The sequence below is a fragment of the Diorhabda carinulata genome, chromosome 1 (genome assembly GCF_026250575.1).
Source record: "Diorhabda carinulata isolate Delta chromosome 1, icDioCari1.1, whole genome shotgun sequence".
Taxonomy (NCBI): domain Eukaryota; kingdom Metazoa; phylum Arthropoda; class Insecta; order Coleoptera; family Chrysomelidae; genus Diorhabda; species Diorhabda carinulata.
In genome coordinates this window covers 34,208,271-34,230,714 of record NC_079460.1, presented here as the reverse complement: position 1 = coordinate 34,230,714, position 22,444 = coordinate 34,208,271, and the positions used below count along the sequence as shown (strand labels likewise).

The 22,444-nt window shown below is 31.1% G+C and overlaps 1 protein-coding gene across 3 annotated transcripts in view; it reads left to right on the top strand.

Annotated features, from left to right (window-relative positions):
• Positions 1 to 22,444, top strand: part of LOC130900615 (actin-associated protein FAM107A) — a 59,975-nt gene that overhangs the window by 15,124 nt on the left and 22,407 nt on the right. The window contains exons 1-2 of one of the 3 annotated variants that reach the window (XM_057811341.1): positions 2,954 to 3,166; positions 22,167 to 22,245. In XM_057811341.1, coding sequence (XP_057667324.1) covers positions 3,161 to 3,166; positions 22,167 to 22,245 — 85 coding nt within the window. In that variant the 5' untranslated portion in view covers positions 2,954 to 3,160. Of the gene's footprint in view, positions 1 to 2,953; positions 3,167 to 12,507; positions 12,605 to 22,166; positions 22,246 to 22,444 lie in introns of those variants that run through there. The other 2 variants (XM_057811350.1, XM_057811333.1) reach the window with 2 other exon arrangements.

Sequence of the window (22,444 nt, the reverse complement as noted above, 5' to 3'; positions counted from 1 at the left end):
TTACGAGTATTACACGTGATTAGTGGTGGAAAATGGGTGCAGAAAATTCATATCTTTTCCAATTTGTCGTTGGTTCTCACCAAAAAAATGCTGCAAAAAAACTTTCCTGAATAATGATAGTTTTATATTATTTTAGTACTTGAAGTATCGTTGAATTAAGTAATCCTCAATTTCTTGAAAACTTTTACTTTTGTTGGGGTATTTTTCGTTCGTAACTTTCTCTGGTAGATTGTAAAAAGCCATAAAAATATTATTGCAAGTATCGAGTAATAAACTCGAAAATTATTTTACATAAAAATATATTAATTCCTCAACATAATGCATATTAAATGCTTCAAGTATTATGTCTAATGAATCGTAATGTAATAGTTTTAATGACTAAATTGCATTTTTATGTATGTTTCAAATAAAACTAGTGTAATATGTATAATTAATTTATATAGGAAATATTTCGCTTTCACTTCCAATTTTCCAAGAATTGTTAGTGAATGTATTTGAGAAAAAATAAAAAAGTCTGTTCTTCATACCAATTCTTCGTCCAACCAATAAATACAACAAATTTACTAAAAATAGTAATCATTTGATGAAATAATCTTTTTATATATAATAAAACTTCTCTGCCGCATTGTGCTGTACATGTATTTGATGTAATATTATGATCCTACGTTTTCAGCTAAATTGAAAATTCATCTTTTTGGATGTAGTATGTCTTTTTCCAAACTCCAAAATTTAACAAAATAGATAGACATAAAAGTCAGTAAATATCAAATATGTTTAATAATCATTAATAGAAATTACGTGAAAATACTTTGAAGGGGCAATTATTTTTGGATAAAAACGTTAAAATAATTATAAAAAAGTCAGAGACTTAAGCGTATTTTTCACCGTTAGCAATCAGTAGATATTAAAAAAAATCCTAAGTTTCCATGAAAAATAATCAATAATATCATTCATTTAATAATATTGTTCTCATTATTTCCTAACAATTCGCATAATAATTTGTTTGTGAATTGAAAAATTACCTCAAATGACATGAATTAAAGTCTATTGTCATTTGATGTTGATCGATATTTTATGATGTCTATTCACGTCAATTCATGTGATTTCAGTTCAATTAGCCAATGGTATCACATTCTGGTCAAAGTCTGTTTCAATAGTAGTGAATTGCTGCCTTAAATCTCCGCGTTTGACTATTCTCAAACGGTTTCTTTCTTTTGTAACCACACTGAAACCTTGTTTGTCTAGGTATCATGATGGAAACTGAATAAAATATTTTTCAGCAATTTTGGACGATGTAGGAAATTGTGTTTCAATATTGCGCTGCAACCAGAGCTTCTTTTAGCCTTGGTTAAACTTCTCGCCTGTGGTTATGGTGATCAATTCTTCTTGCATATAAGCAACTAGCAATACCGAGTATACTTTGGCTGCATGACTTTCGCAGATATTTTATCATTCAAATATGATAACTTTTTTTTAATTATGTGTCAAGAAAATAGAACTTCTTTGAGTAGTTTTATAGGCAAAATATCCTCTGATTCTGGCAGGTACAAAACGCGTCGTCGTCGTCCGTTTAACAAATCGTATAGCCCTTCTTGGTCGTGGATTTTTTTGTGCACACACCTCTATAGGTAATGTTTTTATGACACGTTTTGGGAATGGTACATTCTCTTGAACGAGAACGTCCACTAGGTTCGTTTTCATACAATAAAATGTTTGAGACGTTCTTCACATTCGTGTGTGTAAGTTCTTCTTATGAACAGCTAATAATTGAAAAAATCTCAAAAGAAAACATGAAAACAACAACACATGCCTTTTAGGTTATATTACATCTTCCAAATAACAGGTAGTTTGAAAGTTTAATGCAAATACGAAAATCAGGCGGCCAAAGTGCACTTGATGTGGCCAGCTGCTTGTTCCTTGCTTTAAGACGTTTTCTGTTGCTGTGTTATTTTATGGATTAATTATTCATTGAATTACAATTTGAAAAATTCTCAAATTCCTTAGTAAAATCCATCGTCTTTGAGCATTTCTGGTAATTTTGACAAATACGGAAACTGTGAATGTTATTGTCTATGAAAATTTTGTTTGTAAAGGATAAATTTACTAACAAATGCCGTTAATTGTATTGTTTCAATCAAAATGAGATCGTCACCTTGCAACTGCAAATTACCTTTGGTAAACATGCCAGTCAGCTAATAAATGTATTTTTAAAACTGTCCAGATTTTCTTACAAATTCAAACATACTGTTCACTACTTGGTTATCGAAATGCGCCTTCAGGCGTATAATTGTGAGTGTTAGTGTAGTGGCAATAGTAAACATAAGTTCAGTATCTTTTTCTCGTAATAAAATAAATAAAATAAAACAGATATTCTAAAATAGCTGAAAATATGGCTAAGAAGAAGAAGCTTCTTATTTGTATTATCATATACATACCAAAAATACGAATGCATAGCATATTTTTTTTGCAGCCATAACTTTATCTTGATAGAAGAATTTCTTCCAGTATATTATATCAGATCTTTTAATTTTTCTTAATAATACTAAAAATACTATCAATTTTTTACATGTTCATATTATTCAATAAAATCCCAAACTATATCATTTTCTTCAATATTTTTTTTTCTTATTAACAATCATAAAAATATTATAATGAAAATTTCAAGAAAGAGCCTAGTAGGATTTTCAATTATGTACCGTTAAAAATACCACCCGACACCCACAAAAAGTACACGGATCTATGTTTATATACATAAAAATAAAGTAACAAATAATCTTCGCAGCATTGCATAAAGGCGAAACGTTAAATAATTGAATTAGAAATTTTCAGGTTAAATCTAATAAAAACTATTTTTCTAATTTCAGGAAGTATTTGTTCGAAATTATTAATAATATACAAATAATTAAATTCAATTAAATTCAGTTATACAAAAGTGTTTAAATCCGTCCCTGTTGGATTGTTGATGTATTGTCGCGAAGAGCATTCAGCAGCAGGTCGTTTCGTTCGTTATGTTTGTACGGTTTTTGTCGTTGTAGTGAATTGAAAGTCGTTCAAACGCAGCCAATAATTTTATTTTAGTATTCAGTATTATGTGAATCGCGATTTGTTGTAGATTTTAATATATTTTCAGTGTTTTAAGTTCAAGGAATACAGTAGTCTCATGTTGGTGAGTTAACCTCAAAATATTTTCGCATTGTTCATTAGCATCCAAGCCACTCGGCGATTTTTGAAAAACGTTTAATCTGCTGATTGGTACAATTTTATTTTATTAATTTGATTATAGTATATAAATATTGCACTCGGTGTTATGAACGTGTTTTTAATTTACATTATCTAATGAAGCTTAGGTTAAAAAATTTAAACTACCTGAAGACGTGATTCCTCAAATATTTCAATTTAATAGAGGCTTCAGGTAGAAATGAAAAAAGTTATCAGAATGTATATAATACCTAATTTAAAGCAACAATCTCTAAAATTCAGACAATATCCGATACATGCATATTATAAGGTTTATGTATGACTACCTAATCTTATAGCTGAACTTGCAAATATTAATATGAAACTATGTACCCATATAATATTATTACCAATTAAATGATTTGAAATTCTTCACATTACATATACATTAATAAATTATTAGTTTGTTTCGTAGGTTTTATTATAAGGTATAGGGGTCAATCTCATATTTAGATTAAAAAACTAAAGTGATTTGTCTCTAAATTGAAAATTGAAATATTTTGGTCAAAGAGGAGCTAAATTGTGATAATATACAAAATAGAAATGGTTTTCACAAAACATTTAATCGTTTGTCGTTTAGTATAATACTTTGAAATATCAAACATCCTTTATTTCATATTAACTCTAATTTATTTGAAATGTAGTTATAATGTTCCTGTTACTGACATTGTTTATATCTAAAACGTACATTTTCGGGAAAAAATTCTATTAGGTTGTAAAAAAACGATTTAAACAGAATTAATATTCTAAGTTCACTATTTTGTGGTATAATTAATTCTGTAGTAACAATACAAGTTGTCAATTCTTTTCATATATTAATATCCTAATTCAATTATATGTTTTTTTGGAATGGAAAAATAAATAAACATAATAAAATACAATAATAGGTATTATTTCAAAATATATAGTGTATCGGATTATTTTTTACCAAATATTTAATATTTGTATTATAGTTTTCTTGATAGCAAAAATTACCTAACCTAACTTCAGAAAAAAGTTAGCAGAGCAATGCAAACTAAATGTGCAAAATCAATAGATAATAAAAGTAGAATGCTTCTTTAATTATATTCTCTGTTGTTTAAAAAATAGATAGAAAAAAAATTTTATAAAGAAAAATGCCAATTAAATACTGTGGAAAAAAATTTCGGAGACTTCACAAAAATAAAAGAGTTTTTCCGAGTTTTCTCGGTAGAACACTATTGTTGCCGAAGTTATGAGGATGGGTGGCCTAGATAGGTCCTTAATAATTTAATGCTCCATTAATGCTAATGAATGTTTCGCAAGTGACACGAAAAAGTAGGATATAAAGCGAATTTGCCTCGCAAAAGAAGCAAGATTTGCTATCTTTTTTATGAGTGCGTTGAGAAAATAGTACATTATGGACTTAATGAAAAAAAAAGGTATTTTTTGTCGAGAAAGAAATGTTTTTCCCGAGCGAAGCAGCTGTCGTCCCAGACGAAAAAATATATTTCTTCCGATGTGCATACGATACTTTTTTTTACGAAAGCATAAAAAATTTGGCGACTTTTTGAGTTTGTTTTGTGGGAGCACGTTAGGTGTTTCTCCCGACGGGAGATAATGGCAGCATTTAATTGGCATTAGGCAAGAATTAAACAAGCCCTAACGAGGCCACACGAGTCTATAATTCTTCGCCAATGATAATGTTCTGCCGAGAAAACTCGGAAAAAGTAATTTTTTTCGTCACGTCTCCGGAAAATTCATATTTTCCGCAACATCTTTGAGCAACGAAGTGTTATATTAGCATTTGATTATGGAAGCATTCTTCTTTCATTATCTATTGATGTTGCACATTTAACTTGCATTGCCAATTTCTCAAAAACTTGCACAGTGGAAAATTTCGAAATGTGGCGGTTAATAAGCGCTTAATTTCCCGTTTATTGTTTTTTTTTGTCTGCTCATATTGCTCTGCTAACTTTCGTGACATCACTCTCTTTACAGTTCTTGGTCATATGATAAATCGCGATCAGTGACAGGCCCAAGACTTTGAGTCTTCTCATGATAAAATTCAGAAGAATTCCTAGGAATTAGATTTTTCATTGCTTTGTGCTAAAGCTTCTTTACTTGTTATTTATAAGTTATAAAACAGGCCTTCCCGCTTTTTGATAGGAAATCTATTTTTATCACATTTTTTTAAAAATGTTTCGCGAAATAATTGTGTAACGAAGAGGCCTCATTTATTTTGAACTGGGATATCATTGTCGAATGAAACGCAGTACATACTTGTTTATGTTTGCATTTTTTTCGTCCAACAACGACAGATATTTAAAGAATTGCTTTGTTAAAATGAAACTACGGTGAATAAGAGCATAATTGCCATTGAAATTATATCCGTACGTGCTAAAATTCACATAATATCAATCATATCTCTGCGTTTCTCACGTTTCAATCTATGGGATTGATATCAGTGTACGAGGTGTAGCATGAATTTCCGGGAATTTAGTCATAACCGCAAACTGGCAACAATGCGTCACTTCATTTTCATCTGCCTAGCAAAGGGACTCTTTCTGTTTGGTTGGTGTTTCATGTTTTGGTGGTGTGATGAAAATGAAAACTAACATTGGAAGATACGTGTTATGATTCAATTTTTAGTGAAATCTGGCGAAAAACCCATCGGAAGTCCTTCGCAAGTTGCAGTTGATGTATCAAAACACGCGTACCGACGTGAATTTGGACTATTTACGCACGCTTATCACATAACTATTTATGTGTTTTCTGATGTCGATCAACAAAAAAATCGTCCGTAAAGATTCAAGCACGCGAAACATTTGCACAAAGATGTTGCCAAAAGTCCCATGATCAAAAACAATTCCAACAAGAGTTCTGTAAGGTCGATAACAAAATGTGTATGAATCTTTATTTGCATGTTTTTCATTGGAAAATTTATAATTGCCACACATTTCTTTTTTATCGTTGCCGCTCTCACATTGTGAAACGATATTTTCTCACTGCTTTTCCTCCCATCATCAGAAGTTGATTGAAGGTGAACTATGCTCAATTTTAAGCCTTGTTCACTGATTTTTTTGCGACCAAAGCATGTCAAAAGAAAAAAACGTAACTTCCTTACTTTCCACTTGAAAGTACTATCAGTTATCTTAGCTACTCCTACTTTTATATGCGTTCAATCATATATTTTAGATACATTGATTAACAAAGTTTAAAATTGTTAACTGAGCTTGTTTTCACAGGCTTCTTGGTTTGTACAACATATCAGTACATCTGATTCATCATTATACAACTCTCGAAATGATCTCATTTTGCTTAATTTTCTAATGCCTCATCAATAAAAAAAATCTCTTACTCTAATTTTTTATATTTGTTATGAAGTGTTGGTAGTTCTAAAATATCATAAATGGTCCAGAATAGTAATCAAACCGGGTGATAGAATTTTAATTGTAGACGATATCATCTTGGATAATATCAATTTTGGACCAAGACATCGTCATTATTTCATTGGATTAATAATAGTTTGTATTTTTACAATACTATAACAAAACTATCAGTATTAATACCTGTTGAAATTTTTAAGAATTTGGAGTCAGTGACCTAACTTCTTCATTTTCCAATTTTGGCAAGGTATTTGTTGCTTCCTCGACTTCATGGCCACTCCGGTCTCAAGTTGTTACATTTTTTTTCGGTCGTTGAATACTTCTCTTGAAGTTCCTGTTCCATTCCTTATTTCTATTCAGTATCAATCTGTTCACAACATCCAGTTTACATTTTCTCCTAATTGTCCGGATTCGCTCTGTCTGTCACTATCTTCTCAGTGATTCTGGTTAATATCACAGATCTGCCTTCATTAGAAGTCTTCTCGTCTCTGCAGTGTTCGCATATATTGGTTCCGCCAAATTGAATTATAGTGGCTATATTGGTCTGTTCTTGAATTTCAGTTTTATCCTTCTCATATCCAGACATTTCTACCATATTCAAGCTGTTCAATATATTTTTTATAATAATAGTAGTTTGCTCTATATAAAAGATCTTTTGACTTTAATTATAGTTTTTCTTTTTGCTAATAATGCCCTCAAATTGTTGAATATAAAATAGTGTACTTCTTATTGGAGGATGGCTTTTGACGAATTTACTTGGAGTGGTATTTTTCATCGAGTTTATTACGTCTGAATCAATTCGTGCCAAAAATTACATTAAGTGAGTGGTCTTTAAACAAATATAAAATTGATTTTTAAATTTAAACAACTAATGTTTGAAGGAAAATCTGAAGAATAATGGAAAGGCGTATTTTAATCACTTCTTTGGTATAATTTTTAGCTTAACAGAGTCTGGGCACGTTTTGGGACTTATGTCTGACAATTTTGGTCAATAAAATTCCATATTTCAATAAGTATAAAAGATTGCTTGGATAATGTTAGACGATTCTTAAGAGTTTTCTACAAAACGAACGAATGGTACGATCAATAACGGTCAATAATGTACCCTTGAGTCGATGCATTTCAATTATCAACATGTCGATATTGCCCCTTCATAATATTACTGATCTATCATCTAGTCTATCATTGGAAACTCTAAAATCGTCTGAGAATATTATATTCGGCTATAGTCCAAATTATATCTAGTGATACGCCCAAGGCCTGGACCTGGTCTTCTTACACTTTGTCCCGTCTGTTGGAACCATGTAAGTTCTTTACAAATCGCCACTTGTACTTGTGAAAAGCCTTCTCCAATGAATGCACTCTCTTCGAGGGGTACATTAAGGATTGTAGCCAACCGTACGGTTTATTTTAAAGTTTCAAAGTTTGCTCCTACCGAAAATTTTGATACTCAGAAACTACTATTGAATGTTTAGTGTGCAGGTCCAGACATCATACCATTTTCAAACGATTCCATTGTCTTATGACTGTTGGTTAGTTGATGAAAGAAGTATAGAGCATTAGATAAAACTATATGAAAATATCGTTCTATCACTAATTTTATACTTGATTACTGTCGTTAATTTTCATTTCTAGGATAATTTAATTCTAATTCTAAATCATCTTCAATCGAAATATTTGTCATAAAATTTGATTTTATGAAAATAAAAACAAATCTGAATATAAAGTTGAATGATGGCAGAACGTACAGAATAGGCGCAAATTTGTCTATCCAGTTTCAGGACCATTTACTGGAATCGTTTCAAAAACATTGGCAAATGATCACAAAATCAGATTGAACTTCTTGAGAATATCAATTTTAGGACAAATATAAGTCAGTAAGTTCTTTCTCTAAATCTTTTGGCCAATCAACAAAATATACGTTAATTTTTTGGGAAGTATATAAAACATTTTGAAATAATTTCTTGTCCAGATCTGGCAACGTTGATTGCTTTATGGTATGTAACGACCGGATCACTTACATTTTTAAATTATTAAAATAAAACAAGTTTTTCAAGTTTTATTTACCTTAATGCTAATATTAAGTTTTATAAATAAATCCGTATTCACATAAATTAAGTTTATGACTTATTGTGTAGAGTAATAGTAATTTTTTCTTCAAATAGAATGTACAGGGTAGTACTTGCCTCCATGCGAAGTTAATATATTAATCAACATGCTGTTTTTTAAAAAAAATTATAATAACTTTGCTGTTGCAACACAAATGAAAAATAGACTTTAGAAGTACTATTTGGGGTTAACTTTTAAGGACCAAATTACCATTAAATTGAGATCTTAGATACAAGTTATCAAGCCATGTATGTGTATATTTTTTATGTTCATATTTTCTATTCTACTTAATAATATTGGGTAATTTGATCGTTTTATATAATCGAAAAGAAATTCAACAGCTGATTGTTCATTGAAGTGTTTTTGGTTCATCCTCGTAATAATATACATTTACACGTTTATAGTTACCATATGATGGAGATATTTTATTGCGTAGTTTTTCTTTTCTTTCAAATTGCACAGTGATTTATTTATATTGTAATGCTTTTCTAATGACGCTATATAAACTATAGAAATCATTATTTATCGTTAATCAAAAGTGAAAATATTTGATGTCTGGCATCATAATGTATAAAACCCATATGGTAGAACCATTCAATATTGACGTCCGTCAAATGTTTAAATTCTGTGAATTGCGTAACAGTGATTATATCTCTCCCTCTACTCAGCGAAAAAGGTATTTTTTTTTTCAAATTGACATAAAAATTGAATATTTTGGAAAACAAAAAAATGTAACTGCCTCATTCAGAGGGAAACTTCAGATTGTTGAACTTAACTTCATCAACCAACATATTTTCATTTGAGAGAAATTAGAGTTTGCAGTCTCTAGTATTTTTTGCTCGAAAAAAACGGGTCCTGACAACATACAGGGTGTAATATTGACAGAATATCTGATTTTTGATATTTTGACCACTTCTTTTAGCACCATCTTTGCTTCAGGAAAGACTGGCTGCAGTCAATCTTTATCGCTATCCCTAAAAAACCAGATGCGAAGCACTGTGAACAGTACCGTCGAAGGTTTTTACCAAAATGGTTCAAAATCGAGTATACGCAAAATGTGAAACAGACATCTCTAAAACGCAGTTTGGTTTTCGTAGCGCACTAGGTACAAGAGAAGTCATCTTTAGCCTACAGGTTCTCATCCAGAGATGCAAAGATATGAACAAAGACGTACACTTGTGTTTTATCGATTTCTCTAAGGCTTTCGATAACATCAAACACGAAAAACTTATCGAGATATAAATCACTGGCAGAAGTAATAGATGGCGTCAAAATTAACGAAAAAGCTATCAACAACATAAAATATATCGACGACACAGTAATTATAGCAAATAACAATGAAGAGCTACAAAATATTATGGCAAAAAATATAGGCAGCAAACATATGATTATTAGCAAAAGTCAACATCCTCCAGTGCTTCTAACAAAACGGTCAAGACTTAGATCGGGTAGAAACGTAACCACAGTAAATGCGAAATGGGACCAGGCATCAAAAATACGATCACGGATGGAAAGAGCTCGAGCTACGTTTAACAGCATGAACAAACTATATACTACATATTTTCTGTTTTGTTCTATGGTGTAGAAGCTTGGACCATAATCGAGGCTACTTTAAAAAGATTGGAATCTTTCGAAATGTGGATACATCAGCGTATTTTGAAAATATCCTGGACGGAGCACATCATCAACATGGAAGTTATGCAAGGACTAGAAAAAGAGAAGGAAGTCGTCTTTACAGTAAAAAACGGAAACTGGAGTATTTTAGCCAAATATTAAAAAATGAAAAATACTGTCTTCGATTGATCTGTTTAGAAACGCAGTAAACAAGATAAGAATACCATTGTTAATAGCCATCGAAGAAGGTAATAAAGGAAGAAGAAGTATTCGGATTATCACAAAAGTGCATCAGTAAAATTGTTCATTCCCAAAATCTATCGTTGATGAAATGCTTAAACAAGATTGCCAAGTAAGTTGAGATGAGACTACATGATTATTTGGTAATAAAAAAAATTGTTCCATTGGATCCTGCTTAAGCTAACCAATAATGAGAAAAATATTTATAAGTTGTATCAACAAAGGCTGTGTAAAACATCTGGACATGTGACGAATCATGTATCTTTACATCTGATCCCGAAACAAATCATGAATAAACTCTGCAGGGTCTTTGTTTTTCAAGGTGTTTCAAATTCAACAAAAGTTGTTCGCAGTACGTCGATGTTGCCCGTTTCTTTGGTGATACCAGTCTTGTTATAGCAGTGATATTAAAGCGATGTTGAACGTTCAATGTTCAATGGTACTTAACCATTTGTTTGAAAGAAGACATTGTAAAAATTTGGACAACATCAAAGAAGAGGGTTTGATCATTGTTTTGTATAAGAAAATATTGTGTTTTGCTTGTGGAAATTCAAAATTGTTATTTTTTACTAATAGAAATATTTTTTTCTGAGATTAATTTTATTTGTTCAATGTGACTTGTTTTTAAATAACAATTTAATTTTTTACTTTATATTGGAAGTATCAGTTAAATTTAATTTTTATCCCGAATGAATTGAAATGATTTGTAGGATTAGTAATGTTCAATGTCCAGGAACGTCATTTGATAAAAAATGTGAAAATTAACGACTTTTGTCAAGAGCCATTCGAAACTGTTTTTGGAATAGTGAGAACGGTCGTCCACACACCGTTTGACTTAAAACTTTTTCCAGAATTGATGAGGTGGTTGGAAGGAGGCGCTTCCAAATCAAAAAATGTCTTTAAAACAACGTCAATGGCCATGAAATAAAACAATTTATTGTATTTTATTTATAGCTCTTTGAAGGTTGAAAAAATAAACGACATACATGTTAAGCGATCCACGAATCAAAGTAGGTGAGATAGCTAATGAAGTAAATATTTGAACCAAACGGGTATGCCCTATTTGGCAAAAATGTATCTGCAAGGTGGGTACCGTGATTGCTCAATGGTGATCAAAAGTCCGAAGGTATTGAAATTCAATCGAATGATTTATTTAAACGTAATAAAAAGTAAAAAAACATTCGAAGCACTAGACCTAAGGTGTAATCCTGAATTATTAAGAAAAACGGAAAACGATAACCAATATTATGATAATTTGCTGTCAGGTTTTGCTCCATTATATAATGCGTCTGACGAACTGCAATACGATTTATTGCCTCATCCGCGATATTCGCCTGATCCGGCTTCCTATGATTACTTGCTGTCTGTAAACTTTACTTGTGGGAAGCGATTTCAGACAAACATGAAGTGATGACAGAGAACAACACGTATTTTGCGGATCTTCAAAAATTATTTCGGATTGTTTGGAAAATTTGAAAACTCCCTAGACTAAGCGTGTTGAATTAAAACACGATATATAGAAAAATAAAATATTGTTCTTATAGTATAATAACTTTTTCGATGAAGTCACTCTTGCGTCAAACCACCCTAGTAAGAATACATATTTTTCCGTTCCATTTAACGCTTCAATTTAAATAATGTTGATAATTTTTCGACGTAGTAACGTTCAGGTTTTTGATAAATTTGTTAGATGTTGCTTAATTTTGTTAACCATGCCGATATTAATTGAATCTAACAGCGTATACGTCACTAGGAAAGATAATATGTTTACTAATCTATTAAAAATTATACCAGAAATTAATTAGCCGTATATTACGTAGGAACATGCCCCTATTAAAAACCTTTTTTAATATTGACATACTTTAGCCACGGCATATGTGATTGTTTACATAAAGCTTTATCATTTTTCAAACACCAATTATTAAATTACATCATTATCTAAGAAAAAAACGCTACTGCTGGAATATGCCTTCAGTTAGCATTATACACGTGTTGAATCTGTGCGTTTCAAGTTATTTTTTATATTCCGACTTACTATTTTTAGTGGTGGCCACATGGTATGACTTGCTATTTATTGTTATACTTCTTTTAGATTTCCAACATTAACCTGTGCTGTACATAATTCATGATTGTTCTAGTGTGAAGGTCATTCATGACAATCATACTCTTCATGTATTTATTTTTCGACGTATTTAATAACCAATGTGAACTCTCAATTGCAGTTATTAATATTAATAATAAACTCTATTTTCTGATATGAGACAGTGACAGGGGTGGTTTGAATTTTGTATTCAATGAAAGCGTGAAACAAAATGGATCCGAAATTAGGTTCAATTATATTTGTATATCATATTCAGACAAGTGTGGTAGTTAACTATCAAATCACACAGGCTACTGATGAAAAAACTTTTTTACTGAGAATACCTTACTTATATTTCTAAAGTATATTATACTACACTACAGGTCAAAAGTTTTTGCCCACTCTATAGTTTGCGTGATACACAACAAATAAAAACAATAAGATCGATATTTACATTTTGAAGAATATAAATATGGATAAGAATATAGTAATAATAAAACTATGCATAATTTTGGTATTCTCGTAACAATATCCACAAATAATCATCGTCTATTTGGTTCCATTTGTTTTTCAGGATTTGTGACTTTCCTGTCCAATTTGTTCCACAACAACTTGGGTTAGACGACTGTGACAGCTTAATCATTACTTTTAGTACTTTGTTTCTTTCCAATTATTTCAAATACTCTTCGCTCCGAGAAATGCTTGGGATCGTTGTCATGCTGGCTATAACATACTACATTTTCCTCTAATTTTTTTTTAGCTCTCTTTCTTCAAAATCCTTTTAATTTTCACTAGGCTCTTCTTCCAAAACATCCCCAAAAAATCACCGAGTCGTGGCATGTTTTCTAGTCTGGAATACACATGGATCGAACATACGTTCTTATTTTGACCTGCGCACAAACACTCTTCTCTTAGACTCAAACCTTCTCTTCCACTATTCATACGTCCAATTTTTATGTTCTTTAGCCCACTTTAACTTCTTAATTTTATTTTGATGTCTTAGAAGAAGTTTCTCCACTGCCACCTTTCCAAAAAAGGCCAGCGTCTCTCAATCTCCTTTTTTCTGTAGATGTACTCAGATCCCTAGATTAATTCATCTGAGCTACTATTTCTGGGCTCATGAGTCGTCAGATCACGTTTACTGATCAATGCAGTACGTTTATCTTCAGCGATTGTGGTTTTTCGAGGCTGTCTTGAACGTTTTCTATCGCCAAAGCTCATGGTGGATATATATTTTTCCACATTGTAGTGGCATGATTAACGCACGATTTTCAACCGATAGTTTCTTGGTTTCACCCATTTTAAAACTTACAAGTCTAAATTTGCCAGAACGAAAACAATTCGTACGTTCTTGCGTTTCACAGGACTAACTAGGACTAAACTATAATCATAACCATCGAAGAAATAAATCACAATTAAAAAATAATAAATACTTGCAAGTTTTAACTTGTTGCACTCACCGACAAAAATAAACATGCGCTCGTACAAAGTAAACAAAAATCGGACACTATTATTTTTGGTCTTCAAGACAACGTTTCGACCTTCACTTGACAATATGAAATAGAAATTTGTTAAAGTGTTTTATTCGGAAATTAAGGGATGGGCAAAAACTATAGTTAAATGTATCAAGCGATTGTTGAAGTACTTAACAGATGTTACGGTTAGAATATGTTAAAAACTCTACTGGTAGTTATTATATAAAAGACTATTCAGTATTATTCCTTCCTACAAACCCTTTTATATTTATTTACATCGAAAGTTAAAGATATTTTACATTCACATTACGGATTTTTCCATATGACGTGACGACAAAGACTGGTAGCTTCTTGTCGATTACATACTTGCAACTGTTTATAACCCAACGAGCAAAATAATTTAATGTTGTATTTGTATTTAATTAAAGTGTCTTCTTCAATAAAATTTAGTAGTCCGTGATTCATTAAAGATGTTCTTTTTCGATATCAGAAAAATCTTTATTGTGCATTAAACAGTGTGTATTAAACGAAACTCGTCCTAGTCGACCGCCAACTGTGGTTACCCACCGTGAATTATGACAATATTAAGAAGACTTTAGATATTGGATCGGCAGCAGCACAGACAATTGTTAAAGATCACCTGCGTCTAACCAAACGTTATTCGAGATCATCATTTGTTTACTGATGCACCCAAAAAGTGTACCAGGGTGAATTACGCTAATTTTCGATTGAAAAATTTGATGTAGCAAAAACGTTTTTAACTTCGTTATGGGTGATTGTACCACTATTATCAGGAGGAAATTGCGGCTGCGTTCTTCCCAGATGGTCTATGGTCTACTGACTGTTTTCGATGATATTACAATACGAAATCCACTGGCATCATTATAATCCTCGTTTAGCCCTTTTGGTATCAGTTGCTTGAGGCTGATACAAGCTATGAATATTAACTGAAACTCTCAGACTTTTGACCACTGGAAGTACTTTCCAAAGTCTTGAATGTCCTACTGATAGAATAATATAAATAAATTCGCATTTAGGCATAGTGATATTTACTTGTTTATGGATTCTGCGAATCGTGGAACATGAACGGACGTAATTTTAACTGAGAATTCAACTGAGACACACTTTTGGGCCAGTTTCAGTTTATCTCTCATTTCTTTTTGTGTGTACACATGCGTATTAACTCCACACCACATGATATATTTCGCTAACTCTTTTTCCACATTTCAACATCTTGTATATCTTTAATTATACAAATTCATTGGTTGGAACATGTGGTATATGCAACTGCTGTGATAAAATTTTGTGGTTTGCACTCATTTACATATATTTTATTACATCAGATATTCAGGGATCCTCGGCCCGTCTGCTACAAGTGAAAACCTGTTATTTTTTACCTGGTGAAATTGCCCCCATAAAAAATTTCGAGAATTCTATTTTTACCTGTCTGCTTTATAGTCCTCTAACTAAATATCCCAACATTACAAAACGCTTCTATTTTTATTGTGTTCATTTCGATCGCAATGATTTTTTCTACTCGAGAGATTTTTGCGGCTATTATACTTTATATTAATAAAGACTTACTTTATTAAGTATTTATGTTGCTGTCGATAATATTAAAAATAATTAGTTTTATTCTAAAATTCATTCTAAATTATGTATATTTTTTGTAAATGACACAAAATAGAATATAACAAGTTTTCTCAGTATTAAATTCAATATGTTACTTATTTCTAAAGTAATTTTTCATAAATCTTATAATTAATGTCATAAATATATCAAAATAAAATTAAATCTGATAACAGCAACCTACCCACGACAAATTAACATATATATAGTTTTAATAAGCGTTTAGCATTGTACAAGCTCATATTTCTTTGACTTTTAACACTCCTGCAGCATCATACAGAAATCCTTGACAATGTAATCTAGTTAACATAACTAAGTTGGAATTCCTGGGACCGTTGGCGATATTTATACTGAATACACTGTTTACACCACCATTACATTCACAATTAGTTAAGACAACCAAAAAAATATTTCTACTGAAGCTATTTTTGTACTTCATCTAGTTCTTTGTATCTGTTTCCATTTGCCTACGTAGTAAGTAAAGTACCTGACATTATATTTGATAGTACAACAAACTGTGAATAAATCAGTCACACAAAATTAGGAATATCATTTGAACTTCTATAAAGTGGGTGTACTAATCGACAAGCAAATAGTAGTATTTGTACCAGGCAGATATCTGACGATGTTGAAATAGCCAGTATTGGTAGTGTCGTGAATTCTAGAAACCCAAAAATTGTATTCTTACAAAGTAACAGTATTCCAGGAATGACTAGATGATGCTGTTATATCAACTAGTAGAGAACATTCTGTTTGATGATGGATCTTCGTCTATGTTAAATGGTGAAATAAATCGGCAAAATCGTCGATATCAGCCGGAAAAGAATCCACGTTAGATGAGGGAAGGATAGTCAACGTCCAGGGATTGTAATCTGGTTTCAATGAAATGGTACGCTTTCACATTTCGGAAAAACTGGTGTCTCGTTGTTGTATTTCCTGCCACATGAATAGATGTGGCCACTGAGTTTCCTGATTTTAATCATTTAGACATCTTTCCACAGAAGCCAATATTCTAAATTAGAAATTTTTGAGGAGCTTAAAGCACGAATAAGGCATGAATATGGATTAATTTCGCATTTCGGGATTGAACACCACTTTGCATTTGTTCAGTTGAAATAATTACATTCAATCATCTGATTTCAATTTTTTCATAACTCTGTTTTATCATTAATATCATTAATAATAAATATTTGGTATTTGTTAGTTATGCGTATTGCAATTTAACAAATCCACGATGATGTAATGTTTTTTGAAATTGTATTTATAAATCGCAGTTGGAAATACTAAATGACGTATTTAAAAAGAAATGAGCTATTAAATATATTCTAAATTATAGGCCCTGTATATTTTTTTCTTTGTTTTTTTTCCTAATGGATATTTTATACTTTTCTCGTTATTTTAATTTACGATTTTATTTTCGTTTCTGTGGATATATTTTTTGTTCTACTACCAAGGTTTTTAGTTTAATTAATTAATATTATTATATTATTAAAATTAATAATACGAAATGGCTGTAATCGAAGAATTGTATAATAATATTGCAAAAGTTGTTAGTTTTATTTTTTATTCTCGAGACGTCTTGTTCGCAGGTATAAGAACTCCTTGTATTTATGCGACCTTCATCTTTTCAATAAAATGTTATCGCAATAAAAATGTAGACAAAGCGAAATCCCATGTTTTCTATCGCCTCATTAGCTAACAACTTTAATTAGTTCGTCGTAACACCCTCGTGTTCATTTTAAACACTAAACTACGTTGTTTGTCATACTTTTGTGTAAATGATATTTGTCAATTAGAAAAAAACGCTACAGATATCAAAAGTACGAAAGGCTTCAATGTAATTTACTTTTTACTCTTAATTTAATTAACTTTAATTCTTAATTTACTTCTTTCATTTTTTAAATGAAATGATTATATTCGTGTCGCATTTTGTTCTCTTTTATCATATAATTTCTGGCCCAATTCTGACACTTCTTTCTAATTTTCTTCTTCTTTTTTTAAAAAAATTTACTACTATCAAATATAGATAATACTTATGCATGTATTTTTCTTTGTTTCGTTTTTATCGTATTGCTTTTATTTCGTTTTTATTCTCAAGAATGTTACTTATTTGCCCTGTATTCAGTTCCAAATTTCTTTCCTCAATTCTTACAACTCTATATCTTGACCTTTTTATGATTTTTTTAATTTCTTTAATTCCTTCGTAACATTATTCCATGTTTGTTTACTTTTTTCTCCACATAACTTAATTTCCATATTCTTTAATACCTTCGAGTTTTCCCTTAGTCTTCACCCTATCTTTATCCAAGTAGCTATTCTCCTTTTGCTCTTCCAATCTGAGTATTCCAGTTTTCATTATTATCATTTATAATGATGGTCATTTCTCATATTTCAACTATTTCTCTTCCTTTTTTGTACGGTATCCATTGTTGGAATTGGTTATTTATTCCGCATCCTTAGATGGAAACCCGTATTTGTATTATTGTTATTTTTCCCTTTAATTATTATTATTATTTTGTGCATTTACCCCATCTTATTTTTTGTTTATCACGTTTTCCATCACATTTGTGTTTGTAATTATGTTTTTGCTATTTTCTTTGGATATCCAGTTCTTATTTAGGATTTAAGTACTTGTCAATACTTAGATGCAAAGAAATGTCGCACTTCTTTGGATGTCAATAAAAATTTATCTGACGGTGCAAGGTCCGGACTACATGCTGGATGTGGCAAGAGTTCAATACCCGCTTTCAGTTGACTAAAACTGGATATTTCTCCGATAAAACCTTGTACATTCGCATCAGCTGTCTAATAAATATCTCGAAATTGATAGCTAAACACTGTGAAATGATTTAGGAGTACACTAAACCCTTATAATTCTACACATAACAAGACTTCCCACTTGAAATGTTTGCACATCTTTAGTCGACAGAGGTTTCGCTTGAATCTTGGTTATTTCCTGTGGCACTTTTATGAATCTTACTTAATGATTTTTAATGGCGCTTTATGATTTCTTTAGAAACTCGAAGAGAGTCCAATAATCGACGATTTCTGGTACTAGGTTGGTTTCTTACTGCTTCCCTATGACACCTCAGTATCCCACGCTGGTGGACGACCTGAGCGCGAACGATCTTAAAGCGTCAAACCTTCACTATTAAAACGATTAAACCAACGCTGTGCCGTTCGATCATCAACTGTGTCTTTCCCTTCAATTTCACATATTTTTCTTACTGCTACGCTTGCTTTGAACTTTTGTTTCCAATAATATCTTAACAATACACGAATTCCATATTTATCGCACTTCATATTATTTATTATAAAAATGTACTGCGTCGCCGATAAACAAAGAGAGAATGATTAAAAGAAAGTGAAGCATAGGATGAGAAACTAATCTTACGACATGTTTAAATTACTACTTATAATATTATTTTTGAAAGTTTTGTGTGTTGTCGGAACGATAACAATAATAATAGATGACATTTTTTAAATTCACCACTATCGTGATTATTTCTTAATATTGTAGATGGTGATAATATACGCATAAATTTGTATTATTTCATCTTTCAGTTCTATTTAATATGATAGCTACCTTCTTAGATAGTATTAGTTCGGTTGATTTATAAACTCTGAAGTGAAGTATCAAAAAATTTTTTGTCAACCATTAGTTTCTTGAAAAAAAAACTTTATATCCCGTTTTACATTATTAAAATCATTTTGTGTGTCTTGTTTATTTGAACAATACTGCTTACCCAAGCTTATTCTTCAATAAAGCTCTTGAATTGTTTTAGCTTGTTGATATAGATCCGTAAAATGAGGGTATCTCAAGTTCTTTTCGCAGCTGACAAATCCTCTCACTGTTTATTGTGTAACTTTTTCATTACCTCAACAACCGTCCTTTATGAGGTAGAATATACGTATTAATATTAAACATATTATCAGTACTGCATGGAAAAAGTTACAAGAAAATTTCAACACTTATTTTACTAATGTAAAATTCAATAGAATGTCAGGATAAGTTATGTTCCACTTCACTCTTTGAGTAGCGTTCTCATTAGAATCGATTAGTATCAAAACGAGAGCAGAGATTTACATCGAGTTTACAAAAAAATTTTTAAATGATAATTTAACAGGGCAACTGAATTTTGTTTCCCAAAATCAATACTTGGTTGACGAATTGTTTTACGATGTATGGAAAAAGTGAATGATGACTTGTTTGCTTGAGCAAGTATTACCAGTTTCAGCAGGAGCACAAACATTTTTTTAAAATTAAATTTAATGTACCTCAATAGAGCTGGGCATTGAGAACATAATGTGTTGCATATATAAATTATATTTTGTGGTATAGCTGGTAGCTTTGAGGAACCCCAAAATTTTTTGAATCTATTTGGTGGCAGTTGAGGGTGTCCTTGAGATTAGGCTTCTGACCAAATTTTTGGTCGGTGATAATGTGTTTGATGGACCAGAACATGACCATTTTGACAAACAGAGCGATTCTCTAAAAACATCAAATAACTGAGAGTAACTTTGATGCGGAGTACGAAGTCTTCTATTATTCTTACTTTATTCCTTCTATTATAACAGCTTCTCTCCTATTCAACAAATTCACGAAGAGGTGAGAAGTAGGTAGATGTAGTTTTTGAAGTTGAGATTGAAATCATTCGCAAGCTGAATTAGCATTTGTGAAGAGTTTGTAGAGGCTTCTTTGGCTTTGAGATTTGCAGTTTTGTTTCCAGTGCGATGGAATCCAAATAAAAGAGACTGTTATATCACGAAATGTATATAGTTAAAAGAAACTAAATAAAAGTTAAAAATAATATAATAACAGCTTTTGTAGCGGTTGTCAAATTATGCGGTATCCAACGGGAACAAATCGTTTTGATAGCCAAATGTTCATGCAATATTGAATGTATGCGAGTAGAACTAATGCCCAAAAGTATGCCTCTATCTCACGGTATTTCACACGAAGATCTTGCGATATCAGTTTACGCACAGCATCGATATTTTAACACAGCAGCCGATTTTGAAAATTCATCCTGAAGCGAAGTGCAACACGGTGGCTTGAGATGGTGCTCCTTCATTAAAATTCGAAGCGAGTTTATCGGCACACTGCTGTTGATTTAATCCACGTCGAATGTCATAGAAATCATCGAACGACAGTGTTCGCGCTTTAATTCCATTTTTTGACCAAAATGAATGTTTCAAGTATCTGTAACAACTTCAATAACACTCGTCTGATTAGTTCTGAGTACGTTCACCATTAAAAATGTTAAAGTTTATGATGGCATTATCAGATTTGACATATTCACAACGGTGTTGCCATATCTTAAAACTTGAGAAGCAACTCTCGTACTCTGGTAAAGTGAAGTGAGAATCCAGTGGAAAAGTTACTAAATTAATCAATAAGTCGTGTGACTAACTAAGAAAAACACATTTTTTTGCCAAAAATTGATGTCGTGAAATTTTACACATAGTCTGTTGAAATTTGGTACTTCATGAACGTCATATGGATTTAACAATGTCGGCGCCATCTGTGTGTAAGTCACACGAATTATTGAGTGACGTAATAAGTTTGTCATAAATTATAGCGACGTTCTTTGGGAATGTACACTGGTACAATGGGTTTGGTTCAACTGAAATTCTACAAAAGTATTTCCGATACTTTATAGTGACAGTAGTTACTGTTATTAAATCATCAAATCTATGTTATAAATAACGAAATGTAAATATACACTGTATGTATAATACCAGCCATCTGTAAAATTGCGATAGTAATTTTTTGCTGAATGCCGTTACTTTGATACCCTACATTATTTACTGCGTGTTTGTTATTAAACTGGCTCAACTTAGAAGCCGTACTGAATGTTTTATGGGATTTCCTATAAATAGTTGATATTTATATTTAAAATACAAGCCACGTAGTAAGTACACTCTTTTCAAGTTAATCAAATAAAAAACCAGATTAATGCACAGTAATTCTTGACATTGCTGTAATATATTTACTCAATGATAACGACTCAATTTAGGTTTAAAGTAGTTTACTTTGTATCAAATTATTATCAAAATAAATCAAATCGTTACTAGGAAACAATATAGTATATACAGTGATTAATTAAAATTCTTAAACCTCATGAAGAGAACAATGATAAATTTAATTTTAAAACATGAAATTTGTTTGTACAATAAAATTTTTGGTATTTTTAGAATCCACAATTCTATATTCTGAATAGATGACGGATGTGTTTTTAATTTATAATTCAATATAACCATGTATAATGTATAACCTCTGGTACATAAAATGCTGCGATCATAATTCCAATTAATATTGTCTGACAATCGAGAAGAATGAAAAGCATTTGGATCTTCTACAAAAATCCTAATGACTTTTTCTTCATCCAATAGTTTAATAATGATGATGACTACGAATATTTTTCGTTTCAGGATTTAACAAAAGACGAACTCAACATAAAAGCAAATACCATTAACCACCTGAAGTCCAAATTGGAAAATCATGATATAGGCAAGTTGTTTTTATTTATGTATTTAATTCGTTAATTATGGTGTCAATTTAAACACGATTTTATTCATAGAAAAATCCAATTTATTAATGAATTTTGGACTATCAGGACAATATCACTATTTATATATTGAGAATGTATAACGCTAGTGTTAAATCAAACAAAATCTGTCATATATGGAAATATTCGTAATGTTTACAA